Genomic DNA, 21575 nt, shown 5'->3' on the forward strand with positions numbered 1-21575 from the left:
CGGTCCAGGGTATCTGTAGAGTTCTCCTCCAGCACCATGTTACAAATAAATCTTTTTTATTTTTCCTATCAGCTTTCTTAATTCTCAAACTTTCACATTCATATATAGTAATTGGGAATATGAGTGTGGGGGCGATCTCAGCCTCGGTCTCTAATGACTCGTCTTTGTTTTCAGTGATCTTTCCTGATTCTTCCATTGCTACCTTTTGAGTCTCACACTTCTCTTGATTTCTTAGCTGCAGTCTCCATCTGAATGGATGACTGAGCCAAAGAAAGCACAATCTTTTTATTATGAAATTTATTGGGGTGACAATTGTTAGTAAAATTACATAGATTTCAGGTGTACAATTCTGTATTACATCATCTATAAATCCCATTGTGTGTTCATCACCCAGAGTCAGTTCTCCTTCCATCACCATATATTCATTTAGGTACCTTCATTGTCTTTGTTAGAGTTGTGTATTTCTTCTGTAGTCATGATTTTTGTCTTCTTCATATTCAGATGCAGTCCTGCATTGTCACTTTCTTTTTCACTTTCATCAGAAGTCATTTCAAATCATTGCTAGCTTCTACCACTCATATGGTGTCATCTGCATGTCTTAAGTTACTGATATTTCTTCCATCAAATTTCATTCCTCCTTCCTCTGATTCTGGGTCTAATTTTTCACATGATCTTTTCTGCATGCAGATTAAACAAATAGGGAAATAAAATGAGAGACCCTTGTCTGACACCTTTGTTTATAGAAAACATTCTGTCTCCATTTTCTGTCCTGACAGTGGCTTCCTGTCCACAATACAGGTCACTCTTCAGGATGACCAAGTGCTGAGGCCGCCCAGTTCTTTCAGAGCAGCCCGTGGCTTTCGTGATCCATGCAATTAGGCTTACTTTTATTAACAATCTTTTTTTGTTCAATTTCCTCTATTAAAACAACTAGTCTGGTTTCTGTCATGTGATGGTACTCTGAGGGATACACCTGTACATTATTTAGACATGATAGCACTGTTTTGACATACCAAAGTATGACTCTTACCTGACAAGTCCTTATTTAGAATATGTAGCATGGTTCACGGCACAGAAACATGGTTAATAAAAAGGAGTTAACAATAACAGATATATTCCTGTATTTGAGGCATTAATAGCAATAATCCTTAAAATTTAGCTTACATGTCTGTTAAGGCAATCCTGGATACAGCTAAACATCATATCACAGGGCTTAAAAACAGACACCTTTTGCTTTTTCATGGTCACAAGAACAAACCTCTCCATCTTTCCTGGATCAGAAACCAGAGACCTCATTCAAAGTATGTCTTCCAATCCACTAAGAATGCTGCCCCCCCCCCAACAGAAATGAAATTAAACGTTTAACCTGTGACCTTATCGTAATATTTAACCCTTAGGGATAGTGAGCGAGGAAAGAGAGGTAAATAGATTTCAGTGTATTCTGGGCACTGTTCTGTGTGCATCGGTACCCTTTTAAATCTGAAAGCAACAAAACAAAGTGGATGTAACCATTGTATGCATTTTTACACAGAAAGGCAAGTGGAGTGACTTGTCCAAGGTAGTAAGGTGAGTGGAGGATTTGGGACCCTATGCGCAAACACGAGTTCTCCATTTCTAACCAGATGTCCAAAAATTCAATCCAATTTTGGCACTAACTCTTGAGTTAGCCCAGGTCCCACAGGTTTAAGGGGCTCTATACCACAAGACTTTCCCCACTCGGATGCGTGTTGCAATCTCAGGGACCACTCACACTTCTGACTGATTTGGATGTAAATGTGGGGTTTCCTACAGCCCACACTTCACATTCAACAATTTGCTAGAAGGACACATATAACTCACTGAAAGCTCTATACTTATGATTACCGTTTTATTAGAAAGAAACAGCCAAATAGGAGAGATGCACAGAGCAAGGTCTGCTTTGGGAGGGGAGGAGGGTGCAGTACTTCTGTGCCCCTCTCCCTGTGGGGTCAGGGTGTGTCACCCTCCCAGCACATCAGTGTATACACCAACCGGGAAGCCGTGCCAAGATTCCGTGTCCAGAGTTCTTATGGCGGTGTCATTACATGGACATGATTGATTCAACCATTTGCCATGTGACTGGCTCAGTCTCCAGGCCCTCCCTCCTCCCCAAAGCTAGGGGTGTGGAGCTGAAAGTTCCAAACCTCTCATCACATTTGATCTTTCTGCTGTGACCAGAACTATCCAAGCATCCACCATGAGTCACGTTAGCATAAACCCAGTTATGGTTGAAAGGAGCTTTTTATGAATGACAAAAGACACTCCTATCACTCAAATTCCAAGGGTTTTTGAAACCTATATATACATATTATACCACATTTATTATATGTGTATATATTTGTATATAATAAATATATGTATACATTTATTATAATATATATCTGTAAAAATTTTATCCCATGTTGTTTTGTAAAGTTTTATTGTTTTACATTTTACGTTTAACTCCACGATCCATTCTGAGTTAATTTTTGCACAAAGTGTAAGGTTTAGGTTAGGTGTATTTATGTGTTTATTTATTTAGCCTATGGCTGTCCAATTTCTCTAGCACCATTTGCTCAAAAGAGCTTCTTCAGCTCCATGTCTGGGATATACGAGTCAAAAATAACAAGCAAACAAACAAATCCAGTGAGACCTCACCACCACACTGTTCCTTGGGTCCTGAGGTCCCCAGCTGGTCTGCCTTCTTCTCTACATTGAGTCTTCTTGTGTTTGTTTTATACACAACATGTATACTTTTCAATTGGAGAAGGAGATCCATCTTCACAGAAGTGGTATTCTACACAATTTGTTTAAGCTACGTCGAAGTAACGAGAAATCAACTAAAGTATGAGCTGCTAATGTAGCCTCCTCTGCCCAGCAGTAAAAGGAACAACCACACTCACCTGAATAAAGTGCCATTCTTATTCGACTTCACATACAAACACATCTCTCTCCTGGTCCTGAAGCCTTGCCACTCAAGCATGAGGAAAGTAGTCAGTGTCACCTGGAGCATGTAAGAAATGCAGCATTGCAGCTCCCGCCCCAGACCCAGTGAGCCTGAATCTGCACTTTCGCCAATTCCCGGGCGTTGTGTGCAGAGTACCTTGGGAAATGCCACCCTACCACATGATCAGCAGACTTGGGGTCATGGTTACAATGTGCCTCAGGCTTCCCCCAGTGGACCCAAGTTCATTGGACTCAGCCCCTTCCTGTGTTCGACCTTAAATCTAATTCAACTGAAGGTTGCCTTGAGGAAGTGGAAGAACGGCTTCAGTTTACTTGAGTCCTATATCCCCAATTACAAGTATTTACTTTATATGCTTGATACTAAAATTTTGTTATCATTTATTTGGTCATTAAGGGCATCCATTTGCCCCAGGCTCACTTGGGTATCTGTATATAATTTAGATATCAGTATCAGTGCTGAAGGGCATGCATTTTGCCCACTAACACTGCTATTGAGCTCATAGAGCACAACCATTTGCTGGGGCAGCCATAACAAAGTGCCACAGTGTGGGGGCTTAAACAATGGATAGTTGTTTTTTCACAGTTCTGGAGGCCAAGCCATCTCCTCCCTGTGTCTTCACATGGTCTTCCCTCTATACAAGTGTGTCCTAATCTTGTCTTAAAAAGACACCAGTAAGATTAGAGTCCATCCTAATGACATCATTTTAACTTAATTACCTTTTTGAAGACTATCTTCAAATACAGTCATGTTCTGAAGTACTGGAGGTTAGGGCTTCAACATATGAATTGGGGGGTAGAAATAGAATTCAATCCATAACACAGAGCTATAGAGAACATGGCATAGTTCAAGCACAGAAAGATTCTTAACACCCATTACAACAGCAGCAACACCCAACGTGTATGTGCAGACAATGGAGGCCACAGCTCAGGTCTATGGGAATCCCCATTAGCATGTTCATTGCAATTGAATTTAATTCTAGTTTACTGGGGTGAGAGGGGGCATGGTCTTGGCAGGCTATGGAAGCTTCCCATCCATGAACATGACACACCTCTCCATTAGGTCTTCTTTTGTATGGGTTTTGTACAATTGTTGATAGATTGATTTCAGGTATCTGATAAATTGTATTGCTATGATTAATAGAATATTTATTACATTTCAAATTGCAGGTGCTTAGGAATGCTGTTAACTATTTTGATTTTTTAACTTTTCATTTGGAAATAAAACCATACATACAGACAAGATGTAAAAACAAGAACAGTATAAAGAACAATCTTATAACATCTCCCACCCCCAAGATTTACCCATTGTCAACACTGACATTCTTGAGGAATGCAGTCCCCTTCTCCTTTTTAATAGAATTTCCTCATTTGGAGTTTGTCTGGCATTTCCTGGTAATTAGATTCTGGGTATGCATTCTCAGCCACAATCCTACATAGGTGGTATTGTTTCCTTCTTATGTTATCTCACCTAAAAGTAGATATCCATCTGCCCCCACTGACATTTTATATTAGATATTCAGGGTACTGTCCAATTTCTTCTCTTTATATAGTTACTATTTTTCTTTTGCTGGTTATCCAACTGCGGAGAGATACTTTCAGACCAGACAAGTATTCTGCTCATGATTTAAATTTCACTTTAGATTTTAGCGTCCATTGCTGCTTCATGAGTGACCCAAGCTTTATTATGATGCCTGAAAAGCATGATTTCTTTTCTAACTGCATTCCTTTGACATTTGTACATCGGTCTTATATCAAGCAACTTTACTTATTTTTTAGTTCTACTAGTATGTAAAACTTCATGAATTTTCCATATTAATAATTACATTGTGGGGTCTTTATCTATACAGCTATTCCTCTGGGTCACTGAGGGGCAAACTCAATCCAGTTTTAAGTTCCTAGTGCCCAGAAGTTTTTCTTTCTCTCCTTCCAGCATAGCTATGTGTTTCTAATTATATTTTATCCTACGTGTAAAGGTGTTTACATGTAAAGGTAGTCTGCAATACCTCACTTCACCAAGATGCAGAAAACAATATCTAGATCAGAGTTACTCAAAATACTTGTTACTCAAAATACAAGACAAAGTTTGAAGTAGAACATAAATCACATACTGCTACCTTATTGAGAAAGCCTTGACATGAAGAAAAGTCAGCTTATCTCAAAAGCATACTTAGCAATGTGATTGATTTATTAATACATTCTTGCACAAGCTCTTTATATTAACAGTCCGTATGGCCACAATTTGATTAGCAGAGTCTGGATGGTTCATTTGACAGCAAAAGTAGTATTTCTATCCTGAGCGATTCCATGGGTTCAAGACGTTTCCCCATGTGTAGAGAAGCAATTAATCAATATTTATTAATGATTTAATGCTATGTGAAGTGTGGTAGATGAGATAAATCCTGGGAGGAGATACATTCAAGATAATCTGTTGTAACTGAAAGCAAAATGCATTTTGTACACAATACGTCTATTTATGAGTGTAGGCTCTGCCTACTCTAAAACCTTCGTTTGCATGACTTTCAACCTCCTGTCCTACCAGAGCTGACATTTCAACCCTCAGAGTTATGGTAAGGTGATTTTTTCCCCCATTCTTTACAACTGAATCATCTGACAAAGATATTTTTTAAATGTATAAAGCAATTTAATTTATCTTCAGTAATTTAGATAAATAAGTAAAAAGATCTCCAGGCACCCTTTTTTAAAATTAAAGAAAGAAAACAATTTAACTCAATAAATACCACAAAGTTTCTATAGTCTATGAATTTTCAACCAGCTTCAATAAACATGCATTATTTTATTAGAAAATATAACTGTTACAAAAATTAAAAATAAATAAGTTGCTGCCACAAAATTGCAACATAATACATAGGTAACTCGTTCTGTTATGGTCAGTTAAGAGAAAGATGGCAGAAGTAAACAGACAAAGAAGGGGAAAATATATGAAGGAAAAGAGATTTAGAAAGAGTAAAATGAGAAAAATAAAGTGCTTTAGTGAATGAATTAGTTATATGAGGTCACCAAGAGGAACACACCCGCAAACTAAACCGCTATGAGGAGACCGGCATCACGTGGGTGATTTCATCGCCCTGGTGCTTTAACCTGGGGTAAAGGAGATGTTCATGGACTCTCTGCAAAGGTACCATCTGCGCGAGCTGTGCTCTCCCATGCTGGACCAGAAGACTTGAGGAGCATGGTCCTAACCCCAACGGAGGAGCGCTCACGGCCTCTTGTCCACACTTGGATGGCGGGGCCGCAGGACACTGGTGTCTGGCAGCCCTGCCTGCGTCATCACTGAGAAGGTTCAAAGACAATGGTCAACTCGGGCTTTTCTTCTTGAAGTGTCTGTAATGCGCAGATTGTAGCATAATTAAAATACATTTTACACAACCTGTAAAAGCAAATAGAGGGCCTTAGATAACACTTCAAATGAACAATCTCTGAGTATTTGGCTTTAAAAATCTCATTTCACTTCCCTTATCCTCACACGCTTCTAAGTTCTCCAGTGCTACCCTTCAGACCTACTGTGGTTTCTGTCACATTTGTAACCTTCAAGTTTGAAAATGTTTAAACATATGTAAATATAGAGAGAGTAGTGTAATGAATCCCCAGGCTCCCACAATCCAGGTATGACAGTCAACAGCTCATGGCCAACCTTGTTTCATTTGCCGTCCACCCACTCCCCACATCAATGGATTATTTTAAATACGGCATGTTGCACATCCTTAAATATTTCACTGTACGACACTAAATGAAGAAGACTTTCATAAACATAGCCATAATACCATTATCACAGCTTTTTAAAAGTTAACAATAATTCCTTAATATCAACACATGTCCAGTCAGTGTTTAAATTTCTTCAACTGTCTGATAATTTTTTTATATTATGTTCATTTAATCAAGAGCCATATAAAGTCCACACTTTGCAACTCCTTGGTATGCCTCTCAAGTCTTCAATATAAGTTCTTCCTCCTTCTCTTTTTTTTTTATTTCCCCTGCAGCATAGAAATCATACCATTTGTCCTATATAATTTCTAACAATCTTGGTTTTATTGTGCTATGAACTGAAAATCTATGTTCCTCCAAAATTCCTATGTTGAAGTCTTAACCCTCAATGTGATGGTATTTGGAGATGGTTTGGGGATGTAATTAAGGTTAGGTGAGGTCATAGAGGTCGGTCCTAATGTGGGATTAGTGCCCTCATAAGAAGAGATACCAGACTATTCTCTCTCTCTCTCTCTCTCTCTCTCTCTCTCTCTCTCTCTGACATGCAAGAACACAGGAAGAGGGCACCATCTGCCAGCCCAGAAGAGAGCTTTCACCAGGAACCGAAACAGCTGGCACCATGATCTCAGACTTTCCACCCTCCAGAACTGTGAGAAATAGATGTCTGTTGTTTAAGGTCCCTAGTCTGTGCTGTTTTGTTATGGCAGCCAAGCTGACAAGACAGGATCATCGCATCCATGGGCGGCAATGTCCCCAGCTTCATCCTGACCACTGCCTTCCTTTGTTCCTCTAATTCTCTTAGCTCTGGGAATTTGGGGTTTTCCTGCAGCAAATGTGCTCCACTATGTCTGCACAAGAACATAGCGCTGATTCAAACTTGTATTTATTCAAACCTGCATTCCAGTTGGTGTGTAGCCTTGGGGTCATGGACAAGAACAGAAGTGCCTGGGCTCATAGACTTTACATTCTTGGGGTGGGATACAGATAATAAATGAACAAGACAATAACATAGCATCTATGATGGTGGTGACACTATGGAGGAAAATAAGAAGAGAAGAAGAAAGAGCACGTGGTTTTCAGTAGAATGGTAAGACACTCACACAGCAACAGATCTTTAAGCAGATAATTTAAGGGTGTGAGGAACAAGGCTTGCAGATATCAAAGGGAGAGGGTCTGGGCAGAGGAAACAGCAAGTGAAAAGTTCTAGAGATGACAGTGTTTTTGTGAAACAACAAATAGACCAACGTGAGCAGAGCAGAAGGAACAGGTTAGGAGAAGATGGATTTTCAGGAGCAGCATGGGCTAGAGCACGTGGGGTTGGAGATTCTGCCATGAATATTATTGCTCTAACTGGATGTGATAGGAAGCCACTTACTCATGTTTTAGCCCCACTCTCCATCTGCTACAGTAAGAAAAATAGATGCAGAGTAGCCTGGCAGAATTCCACCATAACAATCCAGACAAGAGGTGACAGTGGCTTGAACCAGGGTATGAGCCATGAAAAGGCAAGAAGTGGTCACTGATAGGTGTGCTGTGACAGCTGAGCTATGGGATGTGCACATCAAGAAGAAGAGCATCAGACGTGAGATCAGGAGTTTTTGGCCTGAGCAATTGAGACAGTTGCCGCTGACTGAGAAGGGGAAGGAACAGGTGTCAGAGGGGAACAGCGCGGGCTTGGGTTTGGACACATGAAGTTTGGGAGGCTTCTTAGACATCCAAGGGGAAAGGTCAGATAAGCATTTGGACACAGAATCCATGGAGGTATAAAGTGGGGGGTACAGCACATATGTGGTAAAGCCAGAAGACTAGACGATATAAATGAAAGAGAAAGTTTAGAGAAGAAAAATTACCAACATTCAAGTCCCGAAGGCTCAGCGTGTAAAAGTCAGGATGGTGAGAAGCCAAAAAGGAGACTGAGCAGAAATAGCTAAAGGAGGAGAAAAGCCAAAGGAGAGCGTGTCACCCCTGAAGCCAAGTGAAGGAAACAAGGGTTTCTTCAGAGGGGAGTGTGGTCCTCTGGGCTGGCTAAAGTCACGAGACTACCAGGAAGCTCTTACTAGAGAGGTAGTGAGTGTCTCAGCCATGTCCCCATGACGGGAGGGAGCCAGTGGTCCCAACATACTGCATTGGCTAAATTTTATGGAATTTCTCATCTTCACGTTTCTAGCGCACTACCTTTTCATTTAGAAATCATCAAAAACAAAAACCAACAACACCCCCACATACACCGCCAAGCTCAAACCTTTGCAATAAGGATGAACCTGGTCTAGTTCTATGTAGAACCATAAATCTATTTGGCTCCTTTCATTGGGGACTAATGCTTCTTTTAAGACTATGGATGGAAAGTCTTTTCACACGTAACTGAACCTTGAATATCCTAAGTGTCTGGATGAAGTTGAATATGCAGTTCATGACTCATCAACCCTATAAAAAAATCTGCAACACCTGACCTCAGCCTGAGCACAAATGAACCTTTCGAATTCCGGTCACCAGCTGGCCAGCTTCTCCTCAGGACCCTGGGCCCTGCAGCTGGCATCTGCAGAGCACTTACTGCAAGCATCTCAGGAAGCAACCCTGTTGTCTCAGCACCTCGCAGACCAGCATGACCCCCAGATCATCCAGGTCATTGTTGCCTAGGCTCAGCTGCCGCAGGCTCCGATTGGAGGTCAGAAGTGTGGACAGATCCCAGCAGCAGTGCGAGGTGAGACTGCAGTTGTCTAGTCTGCAAGAAAGAGGATGACTTAAATAAAATGTCCCCTTACCATCCCCCAGGTCTCCCAGATCTTAGCCTGTAATGTTTCAAACACAGAAAAAGAAAAGGCTTAATAAGCTTGGAACAACCATATGGCCCATGGTTATTCTTCTCTTCTTTTCAGGTAAGAGTATTTTTTCCAGTCTACTGGATTATGCAGATCAAATTAGTAATCGCAGTTTGTGAACTGAATTTTCCCAAATTCTATGTCTCCCTCTAAATTTCCTTAAAAAACAAGAGCCATACCACCCCAACCCTTTTGTAGTAGAGAGATTTGTGGAGAGAGGAACTCTAGTATTTACCTTCACACCATCTAGAACTAGAACTCCTCCCAGTCCCATGATTCTGTAATCAACCTGCAGAGGACGCCATTACTTCTTAGATACAGACTATCTCATCATCCCTCCCCCAGATGCCACCACTGCCCCACCCTCAGGTACCCTGTGTTCCCATCACCATAACAAGCTAAGAGACTTACTCCAACAACTGAAGCTTGCAGTTGGAGTGCAAGAGGCCCTTACAGAGCAGCTTGACACCCATGTCTCCAAGAGCATTGCCCCGCAGGTACAAGTGTGTGAGATTCTGGTTAGCACTGAGCACCGAGGACAGAGCTGGACAGCAAGCCGGTGTAAGGCCAGAGTTCACCAACCTGCAGAAGGAACAGGGACAAGAGTCCTCAGTGGACAGCCTCCCTTGGACACTGCACAGCTATCTCACCACAAAAAAAGCAGCATCCTTCAACTTCAAGGTCAGGAGCCATCATCTGGGATATAACCTGAGGGGAGCATGAATCCCTGAATTTGGTCCCATAAGAGGAACAAATGATGGTCTCAGCAGATGCTTTGCTGCGATCAGAAGGGACAGAGTGAAAAACAAACTGCTCCAAATTTCCTCCCCAGTCCTCCGCCTTCTTACATGCGTTCCCTCTGGCCATGCATGCTACTCACGAGCACCTCTTCCAGGAAGACATCCTAGGCTGTTCCTGACTAATAATTCCCACAATGTCACAGAGAGCTGCCTGATTTGATTCTTACACCAACCAGGGAAGACGCAGTGCAGCTGTAACTATAGTATATCTTTTACAGATTAGAAATCTCACATTATGTGTTTTTCTAAAGTCAAAGAGCCTGCTAGGGTCATCCCCCCACCTCTGTTGCCCCTTCTGTCCTTGTCACACTCCCTCTACACTGTAAGACTCCTCACAGAGTATAAAGTCCTAGCTATACATTATACTCAATGGAAATAAGGTTTTTGATGTACTACTCTTGGATCAAGTTGAGCACATTCTCTCACCCAATAAGAGCATGAGGGCCCTGAAACAGATAGCTGTGTCACTCCTGCATCGAATTTCAGAGGCTGGTATATATACATTGTACAGAAAGGCTGTCATGCAGGGCAGCCTGTGGGGTCTCTTCTCCCACTCCCCACACAAGAACGCAGGATATGGTGAGGCCAAAAAGGAACACCCACGGAGCCATAGATAGGGGAGTCGCACCACTATAGTCTCGCTGGCGGCTGGGTTGGAGACACAGGAAACCGGAGCCACACGATCCACAACCCTCACTCTGCTGCTTGCTGGCTCAGCCACCATCTTCTTGCTGGTCCCCATTTTGCTGCTAGCGTAGCCACAACAGTTATATTAGTGGCAAATGGCTCACTGGTTACAGCTGATGGCCAACTAGCCACAGCTGATGGCCATCCAATCACAATTGATGGCCATTTACTACCTGAGTGAGCACCTTTCCATGTGAGGGTGAGAGCCTGGAAACTGCACTCCTGGTTCTGTCCCCACAAAGGCACATGTGCTAGGCCTTACACAGGCCTTGACTTAAGAACACCTCATGCAATCACATTTCTTCCTGCCAGAATCCGTAGCAATCACATGTTTTTAAGCTATAAAGTGTCTTAGAATCAGGATAAACAGAAACAGAGAAAGAAGTCGTTCAGACTGTGTAACATGAAGAAATGCTCTAAAGGAAACAGAAGCACATTTCTACGCACCAGTCTCCACCTTCCCGGTCAAGCCTGAATCAGAATGAAAAGCATAGAGTAAGCAAGACCAAGAGGGAAGAACAAAAATAAAGCAAGTTCTGAGGGACTGCTGGGAAGTCTTTGTCTCCAGCTAAGAAGAATTTTATCAGAGGGTTCTGAGTGAACATGCAGAAGGGATTTGCAGGATTACTGGCTGCTATGGACCTAACATTTATGTCCCCCAAATTCAAATGTTAAAATATTAACCCCCAGTGTGATGGTATTAGGATGTGGGACCTTTGGGAGGTCTTAAGTAGGTCTTGAGGGTGGAGCCCTCAGGATGGGATTAGTGCCCTTATAATAGAGACCCCCTCATCCCAATCACCACATGAGGACACAGCAAGAAAATGACTGCCTGCGAGCCAGGAAGAGGGTCCTTACCAGGAACCAGATCATCAGTAGGAGACTTGATCTTGGACTTCCAGACTCCAGAACTGTGAGAAATAAATATTTGTTGTTTAAGCCACCCAGTCTGTGGTAATTTTGTTATGGCAGCTCAAACAGACTAAGACACTGGCAAAGATAAAGAACATTCCAGAAGACTGCAGACAGACATCAAAAAGGAAAGAAAATAATATTTTGGAAGTTACAGAATGGCAAGCATTACCACTATTTCCAGAAAAGGACTAGATGTGTAAGGAACACAGTGAAGTGAGAGCAGTTACAAGCAAATGGAGAGATTTTGTCTGAATCATCAAAATGTTGGTAACCACTGAGACTAAGTAATGGGTACCTGGAACATGTAATGAAATACTTAGAAATCAAACAAGCAAATCTTACCCACCAATCTACCAGATTAAAAGAATGTCACCAACATATATATCGTGGTTTCAACCAATCCATTCAACTCAGTTCCACATTTACTGAGCACAGATATCTTGTCATGTACTGTATTAAGTTAAATTATTGTGTGTGTTTTTTATTTTGCTGATGATATACTTTATGTCACAAAAATGTCTCATGAAGAAAATTGAGGAAGAAGATTTTACATTTTTTGAGTATTTACTATCTACTTAGCTGTGTGATGATAACTTTAAACAGGATTATCTCATTGAGGTATTACAAAACCAAGATGCAAGTGTTTTTTCTATCAGCATTTTAAATGGAAAATGAAAGAAATTACTTGAAAAGGAAGAAGCTGCTTCTTAGACAGATGGTGGGGATAGGAGAGTAAGGATAACTCTCCAGGCAAAAGGAAAATGGTATGCAGAGGTGAGGAAGGATAAAAGAGCAGGCCAGGTTCTTAGAACTCAAAACTAGTTCAATATAACTCAAAATAGAGTGAAGTGATAGGCAAGAGGGCAGATGCAGTGATCTATGTCTGGTCAGGGATAGCCTTATGTGCCAAGATAAGATATAACAACTTTAACTTCAAAGAAGAACTTTTGAAGGTGTTTTGAAGGTGTCAATATTATCAAATTTGCATTTCAAATCTCCCTCCGGTGTTATGTTAAAAAAAAAAAAATTAAAGGTAGAGGAAACTGAAAGTTATTTTTAAAATTAGGATTGTCCCCTTTTTATTGGTTAATCAGCCTCCTGGAAAGTCCCACTATTCAACAAGGCAGTAAGGAAAGGGCAAGAACAGGGCAAAGAATCAGGGTGGGGCATAAGTTATAAGAACTAAAGAATTTTGTAATGTGGTGCTTGTGTAATATTGGGGTAAAGAGATAAAGCCCTAAAGTTCTAGAAAAGAAAATTTATCTATGCCTAACAAAATATAAAATGCCTAAAAGTTTTGCCTCATTAATTTCACTTATATGTATCCATCTCAAGAGAAATATACATACATAAAGTTATAAATATATAGTTACAAATATAAAGTTACAAATATATACAAATACACTTTTTTCAGAGTTGTTTGTAATAATAAAAAGTAGAAGCTCATCCAAAGGTTCATCATTCAAAGAGTAGCTAAATAAATTACCATAATGCAAACTATGGAATATTATGCCCAAATTCGTAGATCTGTATATATACCAGCATGGCAATGTACTTACAATAAATTACAAAAGCAAATCATAGGAAAGTATTCACATTATGAATCTAGTTTTGACAAAGAGATAGAATGTTATGGATTGAACTGTGTTCTCCAAAACTTCGTATTTTGAAGTCCTAGCCCCCAATACTTCCAAACGTGACTTTATTTAGAAATGAGGTCATTGAAGATGTAATTAGTTAACATACGGTCATTAAGGTGAGCGATAATCCAATATAATTGGTGTTTTTATAAAAAGGGGAACTTGGACACAAAAACAGATACATACCAACTCAGGGACAACACCATGTAGAGATAAAGGCTAAGATTGAGGTAATGCATTTACAAACCATGGAATCCCAATGATTGCTGGTAAGCCACCAGAGCATGAAGCAGATTTTTCCTCATAGCCACCAGAAGAAACCAACTGCCAAAACCTTGATCTTGGACTTTTAGGCTCCACTAATGAGAGACAATAAATTTCAGTTGGAACATTCCATCCAACAACAGCAAAATACACATTTTTCTCAAGTACACATGGGACATTTGCTAGGGTAGATTATATGTTAGGCCACATAACAGGTTTTAGCGAATTCAAGAAAATAAATCATACCAAGTATCTTCTCTGTCCACAATGGTATGAAACTAGAAACCAATAACAGAAAGAAAACTGGAAAACTCAAAAATTAAACAACTCTCACATAAACAACCAATGAGTCAAAGAAGAAATTATAGGGAAAATAAAAGAGTATCTTGACACAAACAACAAAAAGTAAACATAATATGCCAAAATTATGGGATGCAGAAAAATTAGTTCTAGTAGGAAAAGTTCTACCTATAATCACATACATCAAGACAATAGAGAGATCTTAAATAAACAACCTAACTTTATACCTCAAGGAAAGAGAATAACAACAAACTAAGCCCAAAATTACCAAAAGGAAGGACATTTTAAAAAAATAGATTAGAACAAGAATAAATAAGAGAATAAGAAAACAATAAAAAAAGATTAACAAACTAAGAATAGTTCCTTTTAAAAGATAAAAAACAAAATTGGCAAACCTTTAGCTAGACAAACCAGTAAGTAAAGAGATTAGACCGAAATCAACAAAATTATAAATGAAAGAGACATTACAATTGATGCCACAAAAATATAAAGGATCATAAGAGGCTACCATGAATAACTATAATCAACAACTAAACAACCTAGAAGAAACAGAAAAATTCTTAGAAACATACTACCCACCAAGACTGAATCAAGAAGAAATAGAAAATCTGAACAGACCAATTCCTGGTAAAAAGATTGAATCAGTAATTTAAAAACTCCCAACAAAGAAAGGTCCAGGACAAGATGACTTCATTAATAAATTTCATCAAACATTTAAAGAAGAATTAATGTAAATCTTTCTCAAACTCTGTCAAAAAAAAAAAATCAGAGAGGAAGGAACACTCCAAAACTCATTTTATGAAGCCAGCATTATCCTGATACCAAAATCAGACAAAGACAATACAAGAAAAGAAAACTACAGGTCAGTACCTTGATGAATATAGATGCAAAAATTCTCAACAAAATACTAGTAAATCAAATTCAGCAGCACGTAAAAAAGGATCATTCACTATAATTAAGTGGAATTTATCCCTCAGGTACAAGGATGGTTAAAAATATGCAAATAAATAAATACGACACATCACATTAATAGAATGAAAGATAATGTGATCATCTCAACAGATGCAGAGAAAAATTCAACATTCATTCATGATAAAAACTCTTAACAAATTAGGTATAGAAGGAATGTACCTCAACATAATAAAGGTCATGTATGACAAGCCCACAGTGAACACCACAATCAGGGTGAAAGGTCAAAAGCTTTTCCTCTATGATCAGTAACAACATAAATGTATCCACTTTCACCACTCCTATTCAACATAGTACTGAAAATCCTAGTGAGAGCAATTAGACAAGAAAACGAAATAAAAGGCATCAAATTTGTAGAGAAAGAAGTAAAATTGTCTCTATTAGTAGATGACATGACTTTATATAGAGAAAATCCTAAAGACTCAACCAAAGAAAAACCTGTTAGATTTAGTCAATGAATTCAGTAAATCTACAGGACATAAAATAAACATTTATATATACTAACAATAGTAGCATTTCTATATACTAATGATAAATTATCTGAAAATAAAATAAACTATCCCATTTACAAAATTGTATATTCACATGTGAAAAATTGAAACTGGACCCCTATCTTACACGATTCACAAAAATTAACTCAAAATGGATTAAAGACTTAAATGTAAGACCTCAAACCATAAAGCCCCTAGAAAAGAAACACAGGGAAGAAACTTCTTGAAATGAGTTTTAGCAGTGATTTTTTTTTTTTACTATGGCACCTAAAGCACAAGCAACAAAATAAAAAATAATCAAGTGTGGGCTACATCAAACTGAAAAAACTTCTGCACAGCAAAAGAAACCATCAGCAATGTAAAAAGACAACCTACAGAATGAAGAAAAACATATTTGCAAACCATATCTGATAAGGAATTAATATCCAAAATACATAAAGAATTCATACAACTCAATATCAAAAAGTAACAGATAATTCCATTTAAAAATGGGCAAAGAACCTAAATAGACATTTTTTCCAAAGAGGGTATTCAAATAGCCAACAGGTACATGAAAAGGTGCTCAACATCACTAATTATTAGGGAAATGCAAACTAAAACCACAATGAGATATCACCTCACACCTGTTAAAATAAACTGCCGTCAGAAAGAGAAAGCAAGTGCTGGTGAGGATGTGAAGAAAAGGGAACCTTCGTACACTGTTGGTGGGACTGCAAATTGGTGCAGCCGCTGTGGAAAACAGTATAAAGTTTCTTCAAAAAATTAAAAATAAAACGACCATATGATTTAGTAATTCCACTTCTCGGTATTTATCTGAATGAAACAAAACTACTATATAGAACAGATATCTGTACCCCAAGCTCATTGCCAAATTTTTTACAATAGCCAAGGCCTAGAAACAACCTAAGTTTCCATCAATAGATGAATGGATGAAGATTATGTGATACACACACATGCACACACACACACACACACACACACACACACACACACACAATGGAATACTACTCAGCCATAAAAAAGAAGAAGAAGAAAACCCTGCCATTGGTGACAACAGGGATGGACCGTGAGGGTATTATGCTAAGTGAAATAAGTCAGATAGAGAAAGACAAATACTTTTGATCTTACTGATATGTGGGATTTAAAAAAAGAAAAAGAACTTAAACCAAACGTGTAGAATAAAAAAAAGATCAAATTTGTGATTAACAGAGATGTGGGGGTGCGGGGGGAGTGGGGAAATTGAATGAAAGTGGTCAGTCACAAACCTCCAGTTATAAGATAAATAAGTATTAAAGGCATGATGTACACCGTGATGACTATAGCTTACACTGCTGTATGATATATTTGAAAGTTGAGAAAATAAATCCTAAAAGTTCTCACTAAAGGAAAAAACATTTTTTGTAACTATATGAGGTGATGGATGTTAACTAAATTTATTGTGGTAATCATTTCACAATATATCTAAGTCAAGTCATTATGCTGTTCACCTTAAACTTATACAGCACTGTATGTGAATTATTTCTCAATAAAACTAAAAATTATAAAAATAAATGTCTGTTATTTAAGCCACACCTTTTGTGGTACTTGGTTACAGCAGCCCCAGAAAATCAAAACACAGTATATCAAGAGCGTGGTTGACAGACAGACAGACAGATGGATGTTTAGATGGGTATGTATAACAAACTGTCTGGAAGTTTGCTCATCAGCCTATTGTGAATGGTTCTCTCAGAAGTGGGCTGAGAAGCAGTTGTCATATGTCTTACTTCGTGTATCTATGTTACTTGATATTTTCACACTGAGTGTCTTACTTTTATCATAAAAACCTCACAAGGAGGACTTTCAGTTTTCAGTCCAACACATAGGAAGCTTAAAAATCACCACCCAGAACACACAATGGGATTTATAGATGATGTAATACAGAATTGTACACCTGAAACCTATGTAACTTTACTAACAATGGTCACCCCAATAAACTGTAATTTAAAAAAAAGAAAATCACCACCTGTTTTTAACAAGTTAAAAGCTGAACAATCTGACAAATCAGCAACTATTCTTTGATCCATAAGGAAAGTATGGTCCCAGGGCAATCTACTGCCCACAAGTTGGAGAGACAGAGAGACGAATATGGAGAATCACAACTTCGTAGATCAGAAGCCCAAGGCTGAACCTGCTGTGGGAACCAGAGCCCAGATGGGGAAAACTGAACTGTGACTGATGACAAGTCAGAGAGTTAAAACACCAGGGGGACCCAGTCAGAGGGGGACATTATATCCAAAGCCTTACCTGGTGGGACATTATCAGTGCTTAACTGACCTTAGGAAAGGGAAATACTCAACTCCAGCCCACTTAAGCATCCTGTTTCACGTAAGGCGAAAGGAAAACACAGTCCAGAGGCACAGGCGCACTAAGGACTGAGACTTAATCATAAGATTATAGAATGCCTCCCACCCCCACACCTCACCTTGACATTACCAAAGGCCTGGTTACAGCCATCGTCTTTGCCAAGTAAAGCATATCCAGCTACCAAGAAAAATTATAAGACATTTTAAAAGGCAAAAATCAGAGTTTGAGGAGACAAAGAAAACATCAACACCAGGCTCAGATATTGCAGGAATGTTAAAACTATCAGACCAGTAATTAAAAACAACTATTATTAATACACTATGAGCTCTAATGCATAAAGTAGACAACATGCAAGAACAGATGGACAATGTAAACAGAGATGGAAATTCTAAGAAAAAAACAAAACAAATGCTAGAGATCAAAATCACTGTAACTGAGATAAAAAATGCCTTTTATGGGGTTATTAGTAGACTAGAAATGAACGGGGGGGAAAATCTCTGTGCTTGAGGATTTCAGTTGAAACCTCCACAATTGAAAAGTGAACAGGAAAAGAAAAAAAAGAACAGAATATCCAAGAACTGTGGAATAACTGTAAAAGTTGTTGTATGAGTATAGTATATACATAATGGGAATTCCAGAAGAAAAAGAAAGAGAGAATGGAACAGAGGAAATATGTGAAACAATAATGACAAGAATTTCCCCCAAATTAATTAATGTTAGACTCCAAACCACAGATCCAGGAAGCTCAGAGACCAAAATGGGTAGGGGGTGTGGAGGAACCAACGCTATAGCTAGGCATATCATTTTTAGAATACAGAGAATCATATATAAAAGAAAAATCCTGAGAGAAGCCAGAGAAGAAAAATAAGACTTCATCTATTGAGGAGCAAATATAAGAATTACATCTGACTTCTCCTCAGAAATCATGCAAACAAGAGAATGGAGTGAAATATTTAGTGTTAAGAAGAAGAAGAAAAAAACACCTACCCTGTGAAATTATCCATCAGAAATGAAAGAAGAATATAGACTTTCTCAGACAAATAAAAATTGAGAAAAATTGTTGCCAATAAACTCACATTACAAGAGATATTTTAAAAAGTTTTTTAGAGAGAAGGAAAATAATATAGGTCTAATGTACAGAAAAAAGGAAGAACATCAGGAAAAAAATAAGGGAAGTTGAAATAAAAACTTTTATTTGTCTTATTCTTAATTAATCAAACAGCACCATGCTCGAAATAATAATAGAAACAATGTATTCGATCATTTGTTGATGTGTATATTACGTGTATACTTACAAAAAAGCGAAATAAATGACAGCAATGATACAAGGGACAGGAGGGAGGAGTTCGAATTATTTTGTTATTATAAGGTCCTCACACTACCTGTGAAGCAGTATAAGGTTATTTGAAAGCAGACTTGAATTAGTTGTAAATGTGTATTAAAAATGCTAGGGCAACTAACAAAGTATTTTTTTTTAATGTAATTTGTTGCCAAGAAAAGAGAGAAAATAAAATCGTATGAAATACACAATTAAAATGACAAAAGGAGGGGGCCGGCCCAGTGGCTCAGGCGGTTAGAGCTCCATGCTCCTAACTCCGAAGGCTGCCGGTTTGATTCCCACATGGGCCAGTAGGCTCTCAACCACAAGGTTCCCACATGGGCCAGTAGGCTCTCAACCACAAGGTTGCCAGTTCGATTCCTGGAGTCTGGCAAGAGATGGTGGGCTCCGCCCCCTGCAACTAAGATTGAACACAGCACCTTGAGCAGAGCTGCCTCCCGGGTGGTTCAGTTGGTTGGAGCACGGGCTCACGGTAACTAGACCTGGAGCTGAGCTGCGCCCTCCACAACTAAAAAAATAAATAAATAAATAACTGAAAGGACAACAACCTGAAGCTGAACGGCACCCTCCACAACTAAGATTGAAAGGACAACAACTTGACTTGGAAAAAAGGCCTGGAAGTATACACTGTTCCCCAATAAAATCCTGTTCCCCTTCCCCAATAAAATCTTAAAAAAAAAAAAGAAAAAAAAATTAACATTAAAAAAAAAATAACAAAAGGAAGAAAAAGAGAAGAAGACAAACATAGGATCAAAGAACAAGGGAAACACATACAGAGGGTACCAAAAAAATATATACACATTTTAAGAAAGGAAAACCTGTGTTAAAATTGTCATACTCAGCATACACCAATAACAAAAGATGAATACAAGTCATCTTTGACTTCTGCAATTACAATAGGTGTTCAAAGTGGTTACCATCAGCATAATTTTAATACAGTTTTTTCCTTTCTTAAAATGTGTATACATTGTCTTGGCATGTGTATACATGTCTGTGTATACATTGTCTGTAGAAAACAGGAACAAATATGATAGATATTAATGCAAATATATCAATAATTACTTTGAATGTCAATGGTCTAAATAAACCAATTAAAAGACAAATATTGATTATATCAATTGATGCAGAAAAAGCATTTGACAAGATACAATATCCATTTGTGATTAAAACACTTAATAAAATAGGTATAGAAGGAAAATAACTTAACATAATAAAGGCCATATATGACAAACCCTCAGCTAATCTCATAATTAATGGTGAAAAACTGAAGCCCTTTGCTCTACATTCAGGAACACGGCAGGATTGTCTCCTATCACCTCTGCTTTTCAACATAGTGTTGGAAGTCCTCGCCAGAGCAATCAGGCAAGAGAAAGAAATAAAAGGCAAGAGAAAGAAATAAAAGGCATCCAAATTGGGAATGAAGAAGTTAAATTGTCACTCTTTGCAGATGACATGATGCTATATATAGAAAACCCTAAAGACTCCACCAAAAAGCTATTAGAAACAATCAATGAATACAGTAAAGTTACCAACTATAAAATCAATGTACAAAAGTCCATTGCTTTCCTATACACTAACAATGAAATCTCAGAAAAAGAAATTAAAAAAAAACAATTCCTTTTGCAATTGCAGCAAAAAGAATAAAATACCTAGGAATAAACTTAAACAAGGATGTGAAAGACCTATATGCTGAAAACTATAAGACATTTTTGAAAGAAATTAAAGAAGACACAAAAAAAAGGAAAGACATTTGGTGCTCATGGATTTGAAGAATCAACATAGTTAAAAAGGCTGTATTACCCAAAGCAATATACAGATTTAATGCGATCCCCATCAAAATCCCAATGGCATTTTTTAAAGAAATAGAACAAAAAATCATCAGATTTGTTTGGAACCACAAAAGACCCCGAATAGCCAAAGCAATCTTAAGAAAAAAGAACAATAATGGAGGTATCACACTCCCTGACTTTAGCTTGTACTATAGGGCAACAATAATCAAAACAGCATGGTACTGGCAGAAAAATAGACATGTAGACCAATGGAATAGAATTGAGAACCCAGAAATAAAACTACAAAAATATGAACAGATAAAAGACAAATATTATAAAGTGGACCAAAAATAAAAGCCAATTATATGTTATCTACAAGAAACCCACTTTAAACGTAAAGACACATACAGATTAAAAGTAAACGGATAGAAAAAAAATAAAAGGATGGAGAAAGGTATACCATGCCAAGACTAACCAAAAGAAAGCAGAGACTATGTGGTATACAAATACATATATAATGAGAAATTATTCAGCCTTAAATAAAAAAGGAAA

At 38.3% G+C, this 21575-nt stretch overlaps 1 protein-coding gene across 3 annotated transcripts in view; it reads right to left on the bottom strand.

The window, feature by feature from the left end:
• Positions 1-5052: 5052 nt before the first annotated feature.
• Positions 5053-21575, bottom strand: part of NLRP3 (NLR family pyrin domain containing 3) — a 43420-nt gene continuing 26897 nt past the window's right edge. For 2 of the 3 annotated variants that reach the window (XM_019719199.2, XM_074313322.1), the window contains exons 9-11: positions 9918-10088; positions 9239-9409; positions 5053-6352 (exon numbers count right to left, since the gene is read on the bottom strand). In XM_019719199.2, the coding sequence (XP_019574758.2) occupies positions 6253-6352; positions 9239-9409; positions 9918-10088 (442 nt within the window). In that variant the 3' untranslated portion in view covers positions 5053-6252. The remainder of the gene's footprint in view (positions 6353-9238; positions 9410-9917; positions 10089-21575) is intronic. The other variant, XM_074313323.1, reaches the window with a different exon arrangement.

The sequence above is a fragment of the Rhinolophus sinicus genome, linkage group LG10 (genome assembly GCF_036562045.2).
Source record: "Rhinolophus sinicus isolate RSC01 linkage group LG10, ASM3656204v1, whole genome shotgun sequence".
Lineage (NCBI taxonomy): Eukaryota > Metazoa > Chordata > Mammalia > Chiroptera > Rhinolophidae > Rhinolophus > Rhinolophus sinicus.